This window comes from Lissotriton helveticus, chromosome 5_1, assembly GCF_964261635.1.
Source record: "Lissotriton helveticus chromosome 5_1, aLisHel1.1, whole genome shotgun sequence".
NCBI classification, from domain to species: Eukaryota; Metazoa; Chordata; class Amphibia; order Caudata; family Salamandridae; genus Lissotriton; species Lissotriton helveticus.
The window spans coordinates 1021883633-1021901763 of NC_136065.1; the positions used below are offsets into that span (position 1 = coordinate 1021883633).

Here is an 18131-nt window from a genome sequence, read left to right on the forward strand (position 1 = left end):
GAAACTGTCTTTGACGGGTTGTTACCTCTGCTACCGGCTTGGAGTTACAAGGCTGCAGTGGCAGCTGGTGAACCACTCATGTAGGTATCTGGTACTGACCTTGTGTGGCAGTGCTGCACCAGCCTCGGCCCCATCTTCTTCTCCTTTACCTTCCTGTCTTGTCTAGCTGGTGTTGCCCATTATAATCTGCACACTAATATGTTACAGCCTCCCCTTCACATTTTCTGTGTCCTCTTTTGCCTATAGTTCAATTTAGCTTGAATCTTTCTTGTCTTTTTCCCTCTACCCCCCTGCCTGAGCCCCTTTTCTGTCTGCGTCCCTCCTTCTCTGGACCCGCTCCCTGGATATCCCTTGCCATGCATTCAGTATGCAAGGTCATCGGAGTGTTTTTACCTTTACTATAATAATTGTTGATTATGTTTCAGCACTTTATATTGAGTAGTATCGGATCATTTATGGCATATATTGGGTTTTATCTGAAATATTGATCGAATAAAGGAAACGTGAACGGATGAGTGCATGGAAATATCAAACAATTTAATTGGACTGAGTTGAGAAAAGATCAGACAGGCTGTTGAACTAAACCATTAATTTATTAGAAGGTAATTTGAATTGGAATATCCTGAACTTAAAATTAAGAGAAAATACTATAAGTTGTGATTTAACTGAAAAGAAAAGGTGCATACAAAAAGGAAAGTAGGAATGGTATGTATTTTGACAGTTTGCTTTCTCCACAACCACTTACGGACCCTGATAACCAAAAAGGCATAGGTCCTCTGATTGGTGAACAGCAGCTTTGCTCCGTCTTCCAGGGTTCCCACTATCCAATCAATCAACCAATCAGAGTACTTGTAAAGCGCGCTACTTACCTGTGAGGGCCCCAAGGCGCGGAGGGGAGGGGGGTGCTGCTACTGTTCGAAGATATTTTCAAACAGTCATGGGGGACACGAAATATTGGCAGAGGACCACGGGTAACCATTCTATTTCAAGGAACAAATGTCCTAAGCAAATAATAATGTACACAAATTAATTAGAATATAACCGAAAATGGGTTACTCTAGCCATCCAGTGTCTGCTATCACGCCAGGAACCTAACGGCACATCGCTGCTGTCTCCTGATTCCAGCCATCACGCAACCCTAAGGAGCAAGCCCTATACCTAATCCGGTACGGCACTCAAACAATCCCCAACTTTGGATACAGGAGCGTACTGAGGAGAGCGGCGGCCGCCCTCTCCCTCCATTACCTCCAGGACAACCATTCATGTTGTTATCGCTACTTACAGAGCTGTGGCGATCTTATTCCGGCTATTTCGAATTCACAAACTCAATTTTTGATACTTCTGCCGACTGGCACAAACCTGTTCTGAACCAGGCAAATGTTATTTTCTAGTCCTGATGATGATCCCAGTTTACCATGACCAAGGGATTCGAAACATCGACATTTCTAAATAGAACCACAAATGTCCATTGTGCTTAACTGTTGTGGTATCTATTTTTGGTCAAATCTTGCTGTTATTTAAAACTGAATGCAGGTCGCCAAAGCTCAAAGTCTTTGCCTGTATTTCTGTTTTTGGTTCGATTGTCTGTATTGTTACCCTATTCCCCCACACTTCCCGGTTCTTTAAAGGTACAGGCTTGTGCCTCACTATTTATGCTGTTCAAAGAATTTCTGACTTTATTTTCTCCATTGTAAAAATCAAACTCCATTGTCCGGCTGGACACTGGATAGCTAGAGTAACCCATCGTTGGTTATATTCTAATTATTTTGTGTATATTATTTGCTTAGGACCTTTGTTCCTTGAAAATAGAAATGCTACTGTTCAAAGAGCCAGCTCTAGAGAAGTCTTCTGAAGGCGAGTAGGTCTTGGGTCTGCCGTTTGTGGGTAGGGAGGGTGTTCCAGGTCTTGGCGTTGAGGTAGGAGAAGGATCTGCCACCGGAGGTCCTTCGTTGGATGCGGGGGACAGCGGCAGCGCTGGTGGGTGGGGGTGTGGAAGCTGAGTCTGCTGTTCAGGTAGGCTGGTCCGGCGTCGTGGAGTGCTTTGTGTGCGTGGGTGAGGAGCTTGAAGGTGATCCTCTTGTCGACGAGAGCCAGTGTAGGTCTCTCAGGTGGGGGGGGTGATGTGGCTGCGGCGGGGGACATTGACGATCAGTCGGGCGGAGGCATTTGGAATGCGTTGTAGTCGTCGTAGGTGTTTGGCTGGGATTCCTGCATAGTGTGCATTGCCGTAGTCCAGTCTGCTGCTGACGAGGGCCTGTGTCACTGTTCTGCTTGTTTCGGTCGGGATCCTCTTGTAGACCCTGCGGAGCATGTGGAGGGTGTTGTAGCAGCAGGAGGAGGAGACGGCGTTGACCTGCTTAGCCATGGAGAGGGAGGAGTCAATGATGAATCCTAGATTGCGTTCATGGTCTGTGGGTGTTGGTGCTGTTCCCAGTGTGGTCGGCCACCAGGAGTCGTCCCAGGCTGATGGGGTGGGTCCGAGGATGAGGACCTCCGTCTTGTCCGAGTTCAGCTTCAGACGGCTGCACCTCATCCAGTCGGCGACGGCCTTAATTCCCTCGTGGAGGTTGGTTTTGGCGGTGTGTGGGTCCTTTGGTGAGGGAGAGGATGAGCTGGGTGTTGTCGGAGATGATTTTGAGGTCGTGATAGCGGGCCACTTGTGCGAGGGGGGCCATGTAGACGTTGAACAGCGTCTGGCTGAGGGATGAGCCCTGGGGGATGCCACAGATGATGTCGGTGGCTTCTGATCGGAAGGGTGGGAGGCGGGAAACATCCTTTACAACGCAACTTTTACCACGCAGTGCCTTTACGACGCAACTTTTACAACGCAAACCATTACAACGCATTGCGCTGGGGGGCGCTCTAGGATAGGGAATGTGTTTAATGTACTATCCAACACCTTCCCTACTATCCACGGGGACTGGAGTTGGAATAGTAAATTAAACACTTCACTATCCAGCTCCTAAAAGCACTATGCGTTGTAATGGTATGCGTTGTAAAAACAGCGTTGTAAAAGCATGCGATGTAAAAGCATGCGTTGTAATGTCATACATCCGTGGGAGGCGGACGCTCTGAGTTCTGCCGGAGAGTAAAGACGTGGTCCAGTCAAGAGCCTTCTCTCAGATTCCGGCTTTTGAGAGGCGTGTCTTTAGAGTGCAATGGCAGATCGTGTCGAAGGTGGCTGACCGGTCCAGGAGGATGAGGGCTGATGTTTCGGCGTTGTCTAGTTGGCGCCGCCTGATGTCGTCTGTGGCTGCGATGAGGGCTGTCTCGGTGCTGTGGTTTCGTCCAAGATGTTGTCTTCCAGGTGGCGGGCCAATTGCATGTTGACGATTTTCTCGATGACCTTTGCCGGGAACGGGAGCAGGGAGATAGGCTGGAAGTTCTTGAGGTCCTTGTGGTCCGCTTTGGGCTTCTTGAGGAGGGCGTTTATTTCGGCGTGCTTCCAGCTTTCTGGGAATGTCGCTGTTTCGAAGGAGATGTTGATGACCTTCCTTAGTTGGAGATGCGATGGCTGCATCTGCGTTGTTGAATACGTGGTGTGGGCACGGGTCAGACTGAGCTCCTGAGTGGATGGAGTTCATGACCTTGCGTGTCTCGTCGTCGTTGACGTTGGACCAGGAAGTCAGGAGTTTGGCGCTGGTGGTGTTCACAGGGGAGGTGGCGTCTGGCATAGTCGGGGCGGTCGTGGTGTTGAAGCTGTCGTGGATGTCAGCGATCTTGCGGTGGAAGAAGATGGCTAGTGAGTTGCACAGTTCTTGTGAGGGCGGGATGTCGTTGGCGCTGGGGTTGGAGAGTTCCTTTATGATACTGAAGAGCTCTTTGCTGTCGTGTGCGCTGTTATCCAAGCGGTCTTTGAAGGAGGATCTCTAGGCTAATCTGATGAGGTGGTGGTGTCTGCGGGTGGCGTCCTTGTGGGCTGCGTTATTGTCCGGTGTGTATTCGTGGAGCCATGTCTTCTCCAGTTTCAGGCATGCGCGTTTAGAGGTCTGGAGCTAGTCTGTGAACCAGGTGGCTCGCTTGTTGGAGTGGCTGTCGGAGGGTTTTTTGAGCGGGGCGAGGGTGTTGGCGCAGTCGTCGATCCACTGTCTGAGGTTTTGAGCTGCGGCGTCTGAGTTTGTGGAGTCGGTGGGTGGGTTCTTGGCGAGGGAGGTGATCAGCTGGTCTTCGGTGACTTTGCTCCAGCACTGGCGAGGCACTGTTGGGTGCGTGGTTGGTTTCTTGTAGGTGAAATGGATGCAGCGGTGGTCGGTCCAGTGGAGTTCGGTGGAAGTTCAGGTCCCCGAGGAGGATGTAGTCCGTGGAGGCGAGTGCGTGGGTGCTGGCGAGGTCGGCGATTGAGTCGCTGAACTGAGCCCAGGGGGGTCTGTTGATGAGTGTTCCTCTGAGGGTGGTGTTGGGGTCGGTGTGGATCCGGAAGTTCACGTGTCTGGCGGTGTTGAGGGTGTAGTCTGCGTGGGTGGCGACCTTGAGGGTGGACTTGTGGACGATGGCTATTCCTCCTCCGATTCCGTTGGCGCGATCTCTGCGGGTGATCTTGTAGCCGCCCAGGATGGCTATGGCAATGTTGGGCGCCGAGGAGTCGTTCCACCAGGTCTCGGTCAGGAAGGCCACGTCTGGGGCGGAGGTGTTGAGCAGATCCCAGAGCTCGATGGCATGTTTGCGTGCGCAGCGTGTGTTGAGTATGCAGCGGAGGTGGTTGGTTTCAGTCCTTGGAGGTTTGGTGTTTTTGTCGCAGGTGAAGCTGCAGGTGTGGCAGAAGAAGGGTCCGTGGGTCTGTTTCGGGGCGACCTGGAAGCAGGTGTGGGTTCGGCCGGAGTTGAGTGCATGGAGGGTGCTGACGTCGTAGTGGATTCTGGTGTTGTGGCGTTCGCGGGGTCCAAGGGTTTTGGCGCTGGGCGCGGACGGGCTTGCCTTAGGCGTGCCCGCTGCGTGTCCTCTTTTCGGCCTGCATATGAGGTGGCTTGGGAGGGAGGAGCAGCTGGGAGACAGGGCAGAGGGGAAGGAAAAAAGAAAAAAACCCAGGAACAAGGAGGCAGCAAGGAGGTAGGAACCAGGCAGTCAGGTGACTAGCAGCGGCGTGGGGGCGACCTGCCTGCAAGCAGGGTCAAAGGTCGCTTGTACTCAGTTCAGCATTCCGAGAAATCTTGCGGGAGTTAGAGAAGATCCACTCTTAAGTGTTGGTGAACTTGTCTTGCTCTCTCAAATGGGCCAGGAATACTATGCCTACTATTTACCTGTATGGCAAAAGGAAAGGGGGAGGTTCTGCCCTATCTCGCACCTTTATGATATTGAACCCTTCCCACTGCAAAAAATGCACAATACCAACTCTGACTCCGATATTGACAGCTGAGCAAAGACTAGTAGGATTTGCGTGGACTACCTTCTTCCTACCTACTGCCGTGCCCCTTGCTAAATGATCACAGGAATTACCTATTCATTATGATAAACCAATCTTATCTATACAGGTTACTGCAACTTAATTTCAGTGCCTTCCTTCTTTAAAGATCCTTGTACCATCGGTGATGTTCCAACAAGATTCTCTGCTTTATAGGCTTGGACAGCTCTCATTCAGACAACATTCCGAGAGGTTGGAGTGTCCTCATTGACAATAGCATTAGGGACCATAACTAGCACTACAAACATCACACAGGCTAGAGTACTTGGTGAACTATGGAAAAACCTGTCTGGTTCCATTTTTTACTCTGGGTAACGTCCATTAACCAAGCAGTTGTTAATATTTTGACCAGCAAGGCCAGCCCTTTGGATCCACATGTTTGTAGGACTATAAAGAGTCCCCATAGGGGAGGTAACGCATGCTGGGTTTCACACAAAGAAGTAGCCAGAAAATCTTGATGCCACCAAGCAAGTGAGCTGAACCCTCTATACAACAGCTTACTTGTATTTTCCATCCAGGCATCTACCTATTCATTCTTTCACACTTGCATCCACCTCCGGATATCCACTATTTCACCTTAACAATGTGTCATCTGTTCATTCTTTGATCCATCATTCAATCTTTCTCCATTCCATTCAGCCACCTAATCTGCTATGTAGCCATCCATCCATCCTCTGCCACCCATTGATCCATTCGCCATCCTTCCCTACACTCTGCAACCCTTTTTTTATTTTTTTTAATTGCGTTTCCGTATAGCATACATATTTAACCCCTTGCATGCTGCGTACATTCCCGCGCGGTGCAGGCGAATTAAAGAGTGGGCGGGGTTCGGACGGCCCCCGGCCGTCCTCCGCACACGCCAACAGTGACGTTGGATGGCCAGGGACCGTCCGAAGCACAAAGGGGTTAAACAGTGTGCATTTTACAATACCAAAGTAACAACATAACTAAATCAGAAAAGTAACCCCAATGATCGATCAATCAGTTTTGCATTTGCCCATAGATGCATTCAAATAATCTGTTCTGCATATTCAAGTACATTTCATACACTACCAGAATTATCCTTCTGCGGATTCAGAAATTGTTTCATGTTCTTTAGTTCGTAGATATTGCACTAGTGGTTCCCAGAAGTCTCTTGGTCTAGACGTTGTTGGTAACTCCTCAGCATATAGTTCAAGATTCTCACTGCAGTACACAAGGTCCTTAATCCAATGATCTGGTCGTGGAGCAACTGAGCCCTCCCATGTCACCACCACTCTTCTTTTCGCCAGTAGCAAAGCTACTCTTCTAAATTTACCAATGGCACCTTTTTAGTTGTGGCGTAAAATACAGTAGACATGTCGGAGGAGTGCATGGTTGAGTGATATTGGTCATGACCTTGAGTCTGTTTAGCACCTCTATCAACAATTCAGCCACCCAACCACATTCCCAGGCCAATTGCCAGAGGTCTGCTTCGTATATCCCACATTTTTTACATGCATCAGTGTCACGAAGATTGTATTTAAACAGTTTAGCTGGCGTTTGGTATATTTTGTGAAGGTATTTGAAATTCTCTGTAAATTGACATTTGATGTAAACGCACTGGTTAGTTTACAGCAATATACCCATTCTTTTTAGGTCTCGCCTGGCGATGCAGCGCGAAAGCGCTGTCGCCAGCGAGGTCTATTGTTATGGACTTGCCTCCCAAGTGGTACAGACCGGGGCACGCGCCGATTATGGTCTGTGGACACGCTTCTGAGACGCGCTTGCCACAGTGTGTACAGCTGGTGAGCGTTAATTAGGGTTGAGTCAACAGTGTGAACGGGCTCAGGAAGACGTGCTAGCATTCAGCAACATGTGGGGCGCCTGGCGGCATGCCGAGATAATTACTTTGTTTTTCCGGCTTTGTTGTGAGGGCATGAGTGGCCGTGAGCGGCCGTCTCACTGGCGCCATGTGGTAGAAGCTCCATTTTTTTTTTTCTCAAAAACTTTTTATTGACAAAATCGCATATAAGACAGAGCACTCCGTACCCCGGAGGAGCTGTAACAATTGCAGTACATCATAACCAGCGATTCATTTGACGTTAAGAAAATTGTCCCTTCAACCGCCGCCCCTTTCCCCAACTTCCCTAACCCTACCCTCCCTCCCCTTGCACAACGTCTCTCCGATACTGCACAGGTTAAACATATGTAAGTCAGCATATGCATCTTTGCCTCTACATGCCCATCACATCTGCCCCTCTGCGCCTCCCGTTGGTACAAATTGAGAATCCCCCACTCACCCGGTCTGGTGGGGGAGGATCCTCCTCAACGGTTGCTGGCTGCGGCCGGAGCACTGCAGCTCCTCTACACATTTGGCTGGACGACGCGGGGCTCTCCATAGGCATGGGAGCCCCGCACTGCTGTGTGCCGCTCTTCCTTTTTGACGCTCGGGCTCTTGTCAGCACGAGAGCCCCGGAAGGGGACAGGCGGTGCCTGCACTAGCTGCACACGCCGCCACTGGGCACGAGCCGCAGGGCATTAGCAAGTTGCAGGTACTGCGCATGCGTGGGCAGCCCTCGCCCTCCCATGTCTCCTCCCCAGGCCGGATGTGAAGTTGCTTTCAGTTTTGCTTTCTTTTTTTGGATCCATTTCTTGTTATTCCAAGAGGCCATATGCATTTTTATTAAATTTTTTAACCTTGCCGTGGGCCATGCTGATGAGTGAACTCTGTGTTCTCATTTTGTCTCGTGCTGCTGGATAGGTAAGTGTGACTAGACTGTGTGTAAGGCGGTGACAGTCCCTGCTCGAGACGTCTGCTATTGTCCTGCTTAGGTTGTGTATCCTCGATTCGAGGTCCCTCTGCTCAGCCTCAATTTCCAAGCTCGGGACAACGCCCCCCTCCCCTCCGACCTGATCTACCTGTACACCTGAGGCTGCCACACCTTGGGCTGCTGAAGGCATCCCCTCAGTTGTGTAGAATAGGCCGGCCTTTTTCATTAGCTGGCATCAAGAAAGCTGTGAAACCTTCCAATGTTGTTTGAGCAGTCGTTGTTGCTAGCTGCCAAAGGCCCACTGGATATCAAAGATAAAATGACGGAGGGGCACCCGAGGACGCACCTGTGTCCACAAGGCGCACCTACGCCTAGCTTGGTCGCGTGTGCTGCCGTGGGGATCTTGCTTACACTGAGACTCGAAGAGTTTTACTCACCCTGGCCTGTTTCCAGCTGGATAGTAGAAGCTGAAGAAAACAGAAAAGAGGCAGGTAGCACGGACTTCATCACAGGTTTCATTTAATTGCCTTGGTCGCAGACTAAATCCGTCAGGCTGAACTCTGGGCGCCGAGGAGGGTGATTAACTTGATCCCGACTGAAACTGCCAAGATAGTTGTGCCAGTTTGCTCTTACTCATTCCGGGGAGTTTTTGGAGCTAAACAAGTTCAGAACTGGATAAGCTACAAGCCCCCTTAGCCGCCTCCTCCGCTCCGACAAAGCGCTTACGCTGACGTCTGCCGAGAGTTTCTGACCAAAACCGGACAAGGGGCTTGAAAAAGTCACTGCAGACCGGCAGAGCAAATACACGAGGAACACCTGTTGGGTCTCCCTTAAATTGCAGAAAGTAAAAGTGGCAGTTTTGTGTAGCGCCCAATCAGCTTGTTCACGCTTTAACAGCAAATTCTTCTTGGCTGAACTAACGCCAAACAATATGCTAACCACATTCTAAGCTTAAGTTGCATCCTGAAAGAAATTGTTTCAGACATCAGCAAAAACGGATGAATCTGCTGCGCGTGGTTTCTTTTTATGTTGCCTACTGGTTAGGAAGTTATTTGGGAAGCATATTGATGATACTCTGCAGAGTATCAAGAAGGATACGGATACTGCAAAGGCTCTGGGGACACTGCAATACAGAAAAAACCCTTTTCGTGGCTCCAGGGGTAGAGGGCAGTCCTCGTATAGAGGAGGATACCAACAGGGGAGATATTCTTCTTATCCGTCCTCATCGCAGCCTTACCGTCAACAGTACAGCCAGCGTCAATCAGGAGGATATACAAAATCAACTCCAAGAGGACAGGGTGGCCGGGGAAAGGACAACACCCATCGACAATGACAACCTCCATCTTCCGGCTCTGTCAGATGCTCCCCTGGGTGGAAAGATTGCTCACTATCTTCACAATTGGCGGAAAATAACAACGGACCAATGGGTCCTCAAAATAGTTCAATTCGGTCATACCCTAGAATTTCTTCAAACGCCCCTTTGTACACCACCGATGCACCAGAGAGCCAACCATCTGCATCAACTCCGGCAGGAGATTCGGACAATGCTCCGAAAGGGAGCAATAGAACCTGTACCAAAAACCCAGGAAAACAAGGGGTTTTACTCCCGTTTTTTTCTTGTCAAGAAAAACAAGCTCCAGTGGCGCCCCATTCTGGATCTCCGATCCTTAAACACCTATCTCAAGAAACAATCTTTCAGGATGGTGTCTCTGCAGGACATCAAACCCAGGAGATCATATGACCACATTGGACCTACAAGATGCGTATTTCCACGTGCCGATCCATCCTGCACACAGACCGTACCTTCGGTTCTTAGTAGCCGGAAGAGATTACCAATTCAGCGTACTGCCATTCGGCGTGAAGTCAGCACCAAGGGTTTTCACGAAATGCCTGGCTCCAGTGGCGGCTGTGTTGAGGAAGCAGAAACATCAAATATTTCCTTACCCCGACGACTGGTTAGTCAAGGCACCATCAAAGGTACAGGCCAGAGCGTCAACACAGGCCTGCATAGGCTTGTTCGCCAATCTAGGATTGACTCTACACGAGGGAAAGTCAAACCTCCACCCAGCAAGAGTGATCACATTTCTGGGGGCAATATTGGACACGGAATGCAACAAAGCGTTTCCCTCCGAAGAAAGGCAACTGAGGATTGTGTCCCTCTTCCAAGACTTGGTAAAAAGAAAGTCTCTTTCAGTCCGCAGGTACAAATCGTTGCTGGGCACGATGTCATCTTGTATTCCCCTGGTACCTTGCTGCAGGCTAAGGATGAGACCATGGCAAGAGCAGATCGATCTCCAGTGGCGTCAAACGGAGGGATCCTTCTACGATACAATATGGGTGACACCAGTGATGGTACAGGCAGCAAAGTGGTGGACACAAAAAGAAAATGTGTCTCAAAGACTGACGTTTCTGGCAAGAGCGGCTCCTCTAGTGGTAACGACGGATGCGTCTTTAGAAGGATGGGGAGCTTTCCTTCAGGGCCTTCAAGTCAGTGGTCGTTGGAAGGTGCACGAGCAGCAATTACACATAAATCTGCTGGAGCTCAGTGATCCACTTGGCATTACTGGCTTTTCTATCAAGGATAAGAGGTTCGCCGGTGTTGGTAAGAACAGACAACACTACGGCGATGCATTATGTGAACAAGCAAGAGGGAACGAGATCTCTCTCCCTGTCTCAGGAAGCCCAGGAGATATGGGAATGGGCTCTTCAGCAAGGAATATCATTGGCAGCAGAACACCTCTAGGGGGATCAAAACGTCAAGGCGGATACTCTCAGCAGGCTCAAATCGTCCTGCCACGAATGGGAGCTAGACCAGGGGATCCTGGACAGCGTCTTTCGAAGATTGGGAACACCGATAGTGGACCTCTTCGCTACAAGGGAAAACAGAAAATGCCAGTACTTCGCAAGCTGGCTTCCCCAGAAGGGATCTTGGGGGAATGCGTTTTCCATGGCATGGTCCGGCATCTTTGCCTACGGTTTTCCTCCAATTCCTCTTCTCCCCCGCGTACTGGTGAAGATCAAGAAAGAGCCATGCAGACTGATCCTAGTAGCCCTGTGGTGGCCCAGACAACACTGGTTCACGGAACTGCTGCTGCTGTCGGTGGACCGTCCAATTCGGTTGCGTCCAATTCCATCACTTCTGACAGTGTCCAAGTGGCAGGTGCTCCATCCGGACCCGAAATCCTTGCGATTAGCAGCCTTTCTCCTGAACACTGGGAGTTTAGCCATCTGAACATCTCACACGAATGTAGGGAGATCCTGTCCAAGGCCAGAGCGGAGAGTACCAACAAAACCTACAGGATGAAATGGAAGAGGTTTTGTCTGTGGTGTAAGAGGCATAACGTTCCCCCTCTTACTGCTGCACCTCATCAAATTATACCTTACATTCTGCTATTGGCAAAGTCAGGATTAGCACACGCTTCCATCAAGGTGCATTTGGCGGCGTTATCCCGCTACAGGAGGTCATCGTCGGGCCCATCCTTATGGTCATCAAGGATTATCAAGCAATTTATGAAGGGGATATTCAGGATCTTCCCTCCAGTAAAGCCTCCACCACCACTATGGAATCTGAATATTGTACTCTCTCAATTGATGAAACCACCGTTTGAACCGATACACAGGGCAGACCTGAAGTTCTTGTCCTGAAAGGTCTTCTCATTGCGTTAACTTCAGCGAAAAGAGTAGGTGAACTACAAGCACTCACGATTCAGGAGCCTTTCTTACAGTTTCAGGAAGATAGAATGATTCTCAGGACAAACCCGAAGTTCATTCCGAAGGTGCCAACGGATTTTCATTTGAACGAACCGTTGGTGTTGAAACGTTTCTTTCCTCATCCGTCAACAGCAGCGGAACGAGTATTGCACCACTGGACGTTCAGAGATGTATGAAATTTTACTTGAAAGAAACTAAGACGTTTCGCAAGTCTTCTCAGTTATTCGTCGCTTTCAGCGCACCCAGGAAAGGTTTCCCGCTGTCAAAGAGGGGAATTGCCAGATGGATTTCCAGTGCGATTGTCTACTGTCATCAAGCTGCTGGAAAGCCTTTGAATGCACGAGTTTGTGCCCATTCCACAAGGGCAGTGGCCACATCCACTGCACTGTTTGGAGGAGTGCCAATTCAGGATATCTGCAGAGCAGCGACCAGGGCATCTACGCACACCTTCACCAGGCACTACTGCTTGGAGGCAGCCGCAGAATCGGATGCGGCGGTGGGAGAGGCGGTACTGCAGAATATCATCCAGTAACGGTGAGCCTCTTTTACATCCCTCCATCCGTAATTTCTCTTGTTTGCAAAGTCACATTTTCTATACGTCTATACATATGAGGTTATGCTTCATTTTCAAATTGTATTGCACGATTATAAAATGTATCTGAGAAATGTGCTTTGTTTTTTCACTGCTCGCTATTCTGATTCAGGCATGTGAATCTATGAAAGTTCCAATACTGGAGTAAGAAAACAAGTTAGTTGCCTGTAACTTTAGTTCTCCAGTATTGGAAGCTTTCATAGATTCACATGCACCCACCCTCCTCCCCTGAGAGGCTCACCTCGGATTTAGCACAAGGAGTGTGTTCTATACACAAGTGCGCGAAAAATCTGAGGGGCATAAGGTTCTCTCAGGAGGGTTCTAGAGGGTGAGGAGCTCTGATTGGTTCAGGGAGAAGTTTGGGCCTTTTTTACATAACAAAGGCTATGGGTTGCAAAAGGGAAATGGGCCTAGGCCTCTTTTCAGTGTGCTTTACTACTTAGCACTGCTTTTTTATATACCGGAGACTCCCGTCTCGACGACGGGGAATGATTCAGGCATGTGAATCTATGAAAGCTTCCAATACTGGAGAACTAAAGTTACAGGTAAGTAACTTGTTTTTCTTAGGATTGATCAAAATTACTCTTCACAACCCAGCTTCTTGGATTTTTCGACCTTTGGGCGTGTTCAAATTAGTGATGTTTGGTCCTGATGAGATCCAAAAGGGGATGATGGACGGAGCGTTTGAGCTAATCAAACACTCACCCCCAGTCAACTGATCTGGGTTTAATCCATCACCATTCTTTAGCCCACTCAGCCACCCCATTTCAGACATGGCTATATGCAAATCAGTCTGACCCTGTGCCTCATGGGAACAGTCCAGCCCGAACTGCCAAGCCATGTCTTCCATGGACCGCAAACAAGCGTCCTGATGGGAACCCCAAGAACAAGGTGGCTTGAAACGCGTAGACAACGTTGTTGCCAAGCAATCATTTTGATTTATTAGATTTGGTGTTATTGTGCCCAATCAAGGAGAATTTTTCTATCTAATGTAAATTGTTGTAAATATTGTATAGGGTACATTTATAAAATTGGAGATTAACAGTCACGTTGTTTGGTAGTTGGGGTGCAAGTGATATTTTTTAAGTTGTATTTGTTTTGTGCTCCCAGTATGAATAGTATGTATGTTGCATGTGTAGAGTGAATGGTTATTTGGAAGTGCAAGTCTAGAGCAGTATTGGCATTTTCCTTGGTGTTGGCGTATGTTACTTGGCATGCAAGGTTTATCACTGCGCAACCCTATGCACCCGGTATATCCTTCCCTGTTCTGTCTAAAATGATAACCCTCCTCCGCTCTTCTGCTCCCTCACAGTGACCTCTCTCCCTGGAGACTGGTTCACTGCATCCAGTATTCTCCAGATACCTTTGACATCTAGCCCTGTCCAGTCCCTCCCAAACTTACAACCCTTCCATGGGCCTATGCTCTCCACTGACTGCCATCGACACCTCACAGTAATGATTCTCATTTTGGTCAGCCTTTGAAAGACCCATCTCCCCACAGCAAATGTTTTGTGACCACTCATCAGCCTCTTTGTGGCCAGTGATACCAGTCTGCTCCCTGGCACCTAGCTCTATGAAGTATTAGCCTCATGCATCTCATACTGACCCAACAATTTGTAGCTTGTGTCATCACCTTCTTACATTGACTCACTTCAATGATGCTTTCTGCCTTCGAGTCACACGCACATACTTCATCAGAACCCCTGTTCTAATACACTATTCTCTCTGGTTACCTGCTGGAAAGGTTACCTAGTGATTAAGTCTACGTCACCTCTTGCCATTTGCTCACTTTAATAGGTTGCTGTAAATATAAAATATAATATTTGTGATCATCAGTTTGTCTTTGTACCTAGAGGAAAGGTTGTTTGGTAATTGGAGTATGTTATTGAGCTCTATGAAATGTTAATTATTAGGTTTAAAAAATACAAGAGTTGGATTCACCTCATGTGACACTCGACTGATGTTACATTGGTATTACATAGCTAATAGGGAACAAGTGCCCGAGGAAAATATGCATGGATTCTTATTTAGATCGCAAAATTCATGCTTTCTAATACTTTTCTATGTAGCTTGGACCCCCACATCTGCATTTGATGCCTGTTAATTTTGTAAAGCAATATTAATCATTTAAGTGAAAATGCTCAGTATAAGTTTGCGAGCAAATTTGTTACTGTGTGAAAATTTGTTAAGTCTTGTGATCTGCCAAATTGCAAAAATGTGTGTGTATGATTTTTTTAGTTTCCAGTAGGACTAATCCTTCTCCCTTTTTTTTCTTCATGTTTTCGGACTAATGGCGTTTTTGCACCCGAACTTGCTGCTGCTCTTGGTACATCAACCTTGCGGATGACACAATCCCCTCTTCTATTGATAGTGGTGAAGCAGAGGATGCAGATGTACAACTCCCCCTACAGCAGGGTGACGGACTGCATGCGGGCGGTGTGGCGGAAAGAAGGCGCTGGTGCCTTTTATCGGAGCTTCACCACCCAACTGACTATGAACATCCCGTTCCAGGCCATTCACTTTATGACTTATGAGTTCCTGCAGGAACACCTCAATCCTCACAGACAATACAACCCAGGCTCCCACATGCTGTCTGGTGCATGTGCAGGAGCAGTGGCTGCTGCAGCCACCACGCCATTGGACGTTTGCAAAACGCTGCTCAACACTCAAGAATCCCTGGCTGTAAACTCCCTGAATGTCGGAGGACACATCACCGGCATGGCTAATGCTTTTAGGACAGTGTACCAAGTGGGCGGAGTGACTGCCTACTTCCGAGGGGTACAAGCCAGAGTGATCTATCAGATGCCCTCCACAGCCATTGCATGGTCTGTGTATGAGTTCTTCAAATATTTCATCACCAAACGTAAAGAGGAAAGGAGAGCAGGGCACTAAAAACTTGCATTTGAGAAAAGTGGCAAAGGTTGCACCTGCTCTAGTTCTACTCCAGGCAGAGTTGATCCCTTTCCAGTCTGCTTCTCCTTGCCTTTTTAATGCTTTTAACAATATTGTTCTTTGATTAAAAAGAAAATGCACGAGTCCCAGGAACGTTTTGGATATCTAAAACTAGCTAAATCTCGTCCACTCAAGATTTTAGCCCTAGCTGAATACTTTCGGTGATCTAACTGCTTAGCGTTTGCTAGTCCAAACTAATATTAGTTTGTTACATTAGACCAGTTCTAAAATAAGTACTAGAACAGTTGTCCCTCTCTTGCACCTGACTGGCTCGCCATTTCCTTTAGTGGGGAAATACCATCATTCCATTTGCTTACTAATAAACAAGATTGTGTCCCTCCTTGAATCAGGGGGGGAGGGCATGTTTATTAAAAGGGCCTAGAGGCATGCCTCTCACTTTTACAGAGCAAAACATTTTCCCTTTCCACTACTTTTTAAGTAATGGTATTATTGTAATAGTCTATTGTTGGACTAGAAGTTACTCTTTTTCATATTGTCTGACAAAAATATCTTTATATATTTGAATCCCTCCTTAGGTACAGACTTTACAGCGCATTTCAGTTGACTGTAATTCAGGGAATCCAGTGTTTTGGCCAACATACTTGGTCAAATCGATACAGGTGTTGACTTTTCTGCCGTATTCAATCGGCCCGTACAGTTCCTTGGTATAAAAATGCTCCCCCCCCCCCCCCCCCCCCCCGCAATAATATGTTGCTACTTAAAACCATGCTGGCCTTTTGACGAAGTGCAAAACAGAAATGCACTCAATTATTTTACGGGTAGAAAATGTTATTGTCTTTCTCTACGAACGTTTTCTTGCAATTGACTTAAGCTGTGCAATGTCCCAAATTAAGGCCACGGTGCTGCGGAAGAAGTTTCAACTTTGCCTGGAGTATGAGCTTTATACACTCTACCGGACTAAGCTTTTCTGACCCAGATTGTTTTGTTAAATCAGCTCCAGAAAAAGGCTGCAGTATTTGCGGAGCTTGTTAAACTAACAAACGCTCGACCAGTAATAATTGTTTGCTGAATTTTGATTATACTGTTAACCAAAGTATGTGGACTGTTTTTCTATTGGTGAGAGGATCTAGTAGTCTTGGCCGTTGTCGCTAATAAGCACGCACACTTAAACCAGCCAAAAAGGTGGCTGGAACCCCAACACTGTGGGTGAGATTTATATGTTCAAATTGTCTTGAACCTAAAGTTTACCATCTCCCTTTAAGAAAAACGTCTGGGTTATTACCCCAAACAATTTAAAACCCGCTATTATCACATTGTTATGGTTTCTGCTTGGAAGGCTTTGGAGGAGATTAGGAAGAAGAAAACTGTACAACAATAGTATGGAATTCTGTTAAAGTAGGATTGTTTTAACCATTGAGTTCTATTGTCATAGTGCTTTGGAGTGACACTTAAAACATGGCCAAAAGATATGGAACAATTATTTGTAAAGAGAAAGGTAAATGCATTCAAACAGTTATTGTATAACAAAAAACAATCTTATGACGAGTATCCTGGATAATTGGGCATGAGAAGGGTAAGAGTGGGCTGAGGATCGTTGATGTGGCTAACCTGCTACTGGAATGACTTGGTGGTTGTGAGGGATTCACTTGCAGGAAATATATAAAGTATTGGTTGGTCGTACTTGTTAGGATGGTTTCTTTGCTTTATACAGAACATTCCCAAAAAGCTTCCTCTTACAATGGCTGTTGGAAGTTCAGCTTTACTTGAATGGTTAGTTTGCAACAAACCTCATTTTTGTGAATCTGATTTTCTTTTTTTAACCCCGGGTAGTATTCTCCCTTGAAGACCTCAAAGCACACACTCCTTAAAAGTGTTCGAAAGTTGGACATCATTTAAATATGAACTGTTTGAGCCTCTGAGAAGGAGGTAGGCCTATTTTCTGTGAGGAATTGTGCTTTTGATTGATGGATGCACTGTTTTTGGCCTTTAGTAGCTATGAAATTTACCTCTCGTTGTTTGCACCCCATTGTCTACAGCTTCCATTTACAATTCATTGTGCATTGGAATAAGCCTTCCACTTTGTTTCGCAATAGCAAGGGATGTTTAAAATGTTATTAGTTGTTCTTCGATAGCACTGAATATGCAAAATGAAATATTTTGAATCCCTCACACCTCCATTTCTGGACTCCACTGATAATATGTACCTTCAGAAATAGCACTCCATTTATGAAGTCATGTCAACTGACCGCAATTACAAATTTGTTAACTTTATAAAACCTGCAGTCACCTCAATTTACGTTTGTCTCTTTTCTAGAGCTGGTTGTATCAGAATAAACATTGGGCAAGTGACTTTTCTTTCTTCTCTTTACTTTGAGTTGTTTTTATTTTGTAAGGCATTTTTGTGCCAGGTTTAGAAAGTTAAATATCTCAATATTTAGTAAATTTAGCAATCTAACTTTGTAATTTGCATCAAGCAAGTTGCGATGTTCATGGCCACTATAGTTAAAGACTAGAAGCGGATGCTGATACCCTTGCGGCGGTAGGTGCTGTTGCTGTATGATCATGTGAAACCTCAGCTAGTTCACTTGTGTGCCACCCCATAACTAACTCTCGCCTGGTACTATTTTGTCTCCTCCTATCTGGTACAGACTCTTGCTCAGGAACTGTGGCCTCATATCAATTGCATGATTATATAGGTTGTGAAAACAACCCTTGTGGAAAGACTCCGTATTCAGGATTATTTAACCTGAGAGTGTTGCACTGTATTTGTTTTTTAAACCGGTTT

General features: G+C 47.1%; 1 protein-coding gene across 2 annotated transcripts in view; it reads left to right on the plus strand.

Annotated features, from left to right (window-relative positions):
• The window catches only part of SLC25A28 (solute carrier family 25 member 28), a 98269-nt gene extending 80574 nt beyond the window's left edge, over positions 1-17695 (plus strand). For both annotated transcript variants that reach the window (XM_078643549.1, XM_078643551.1), the window contains one exon: positions 14805-17695. In XM_078643549.1, coding sequence (XP_078499675.1) covers positions 14805-15325 — 521 coding nt within the window. In that variant the 3' untranslated portion in view covers positions 15326-17695. The remainder of the gene's footprint in view (positions 1-14804) is intronic.
• The last annotated feature ends 436 nt before the right edge of the window (positions 17696-18131 follow it).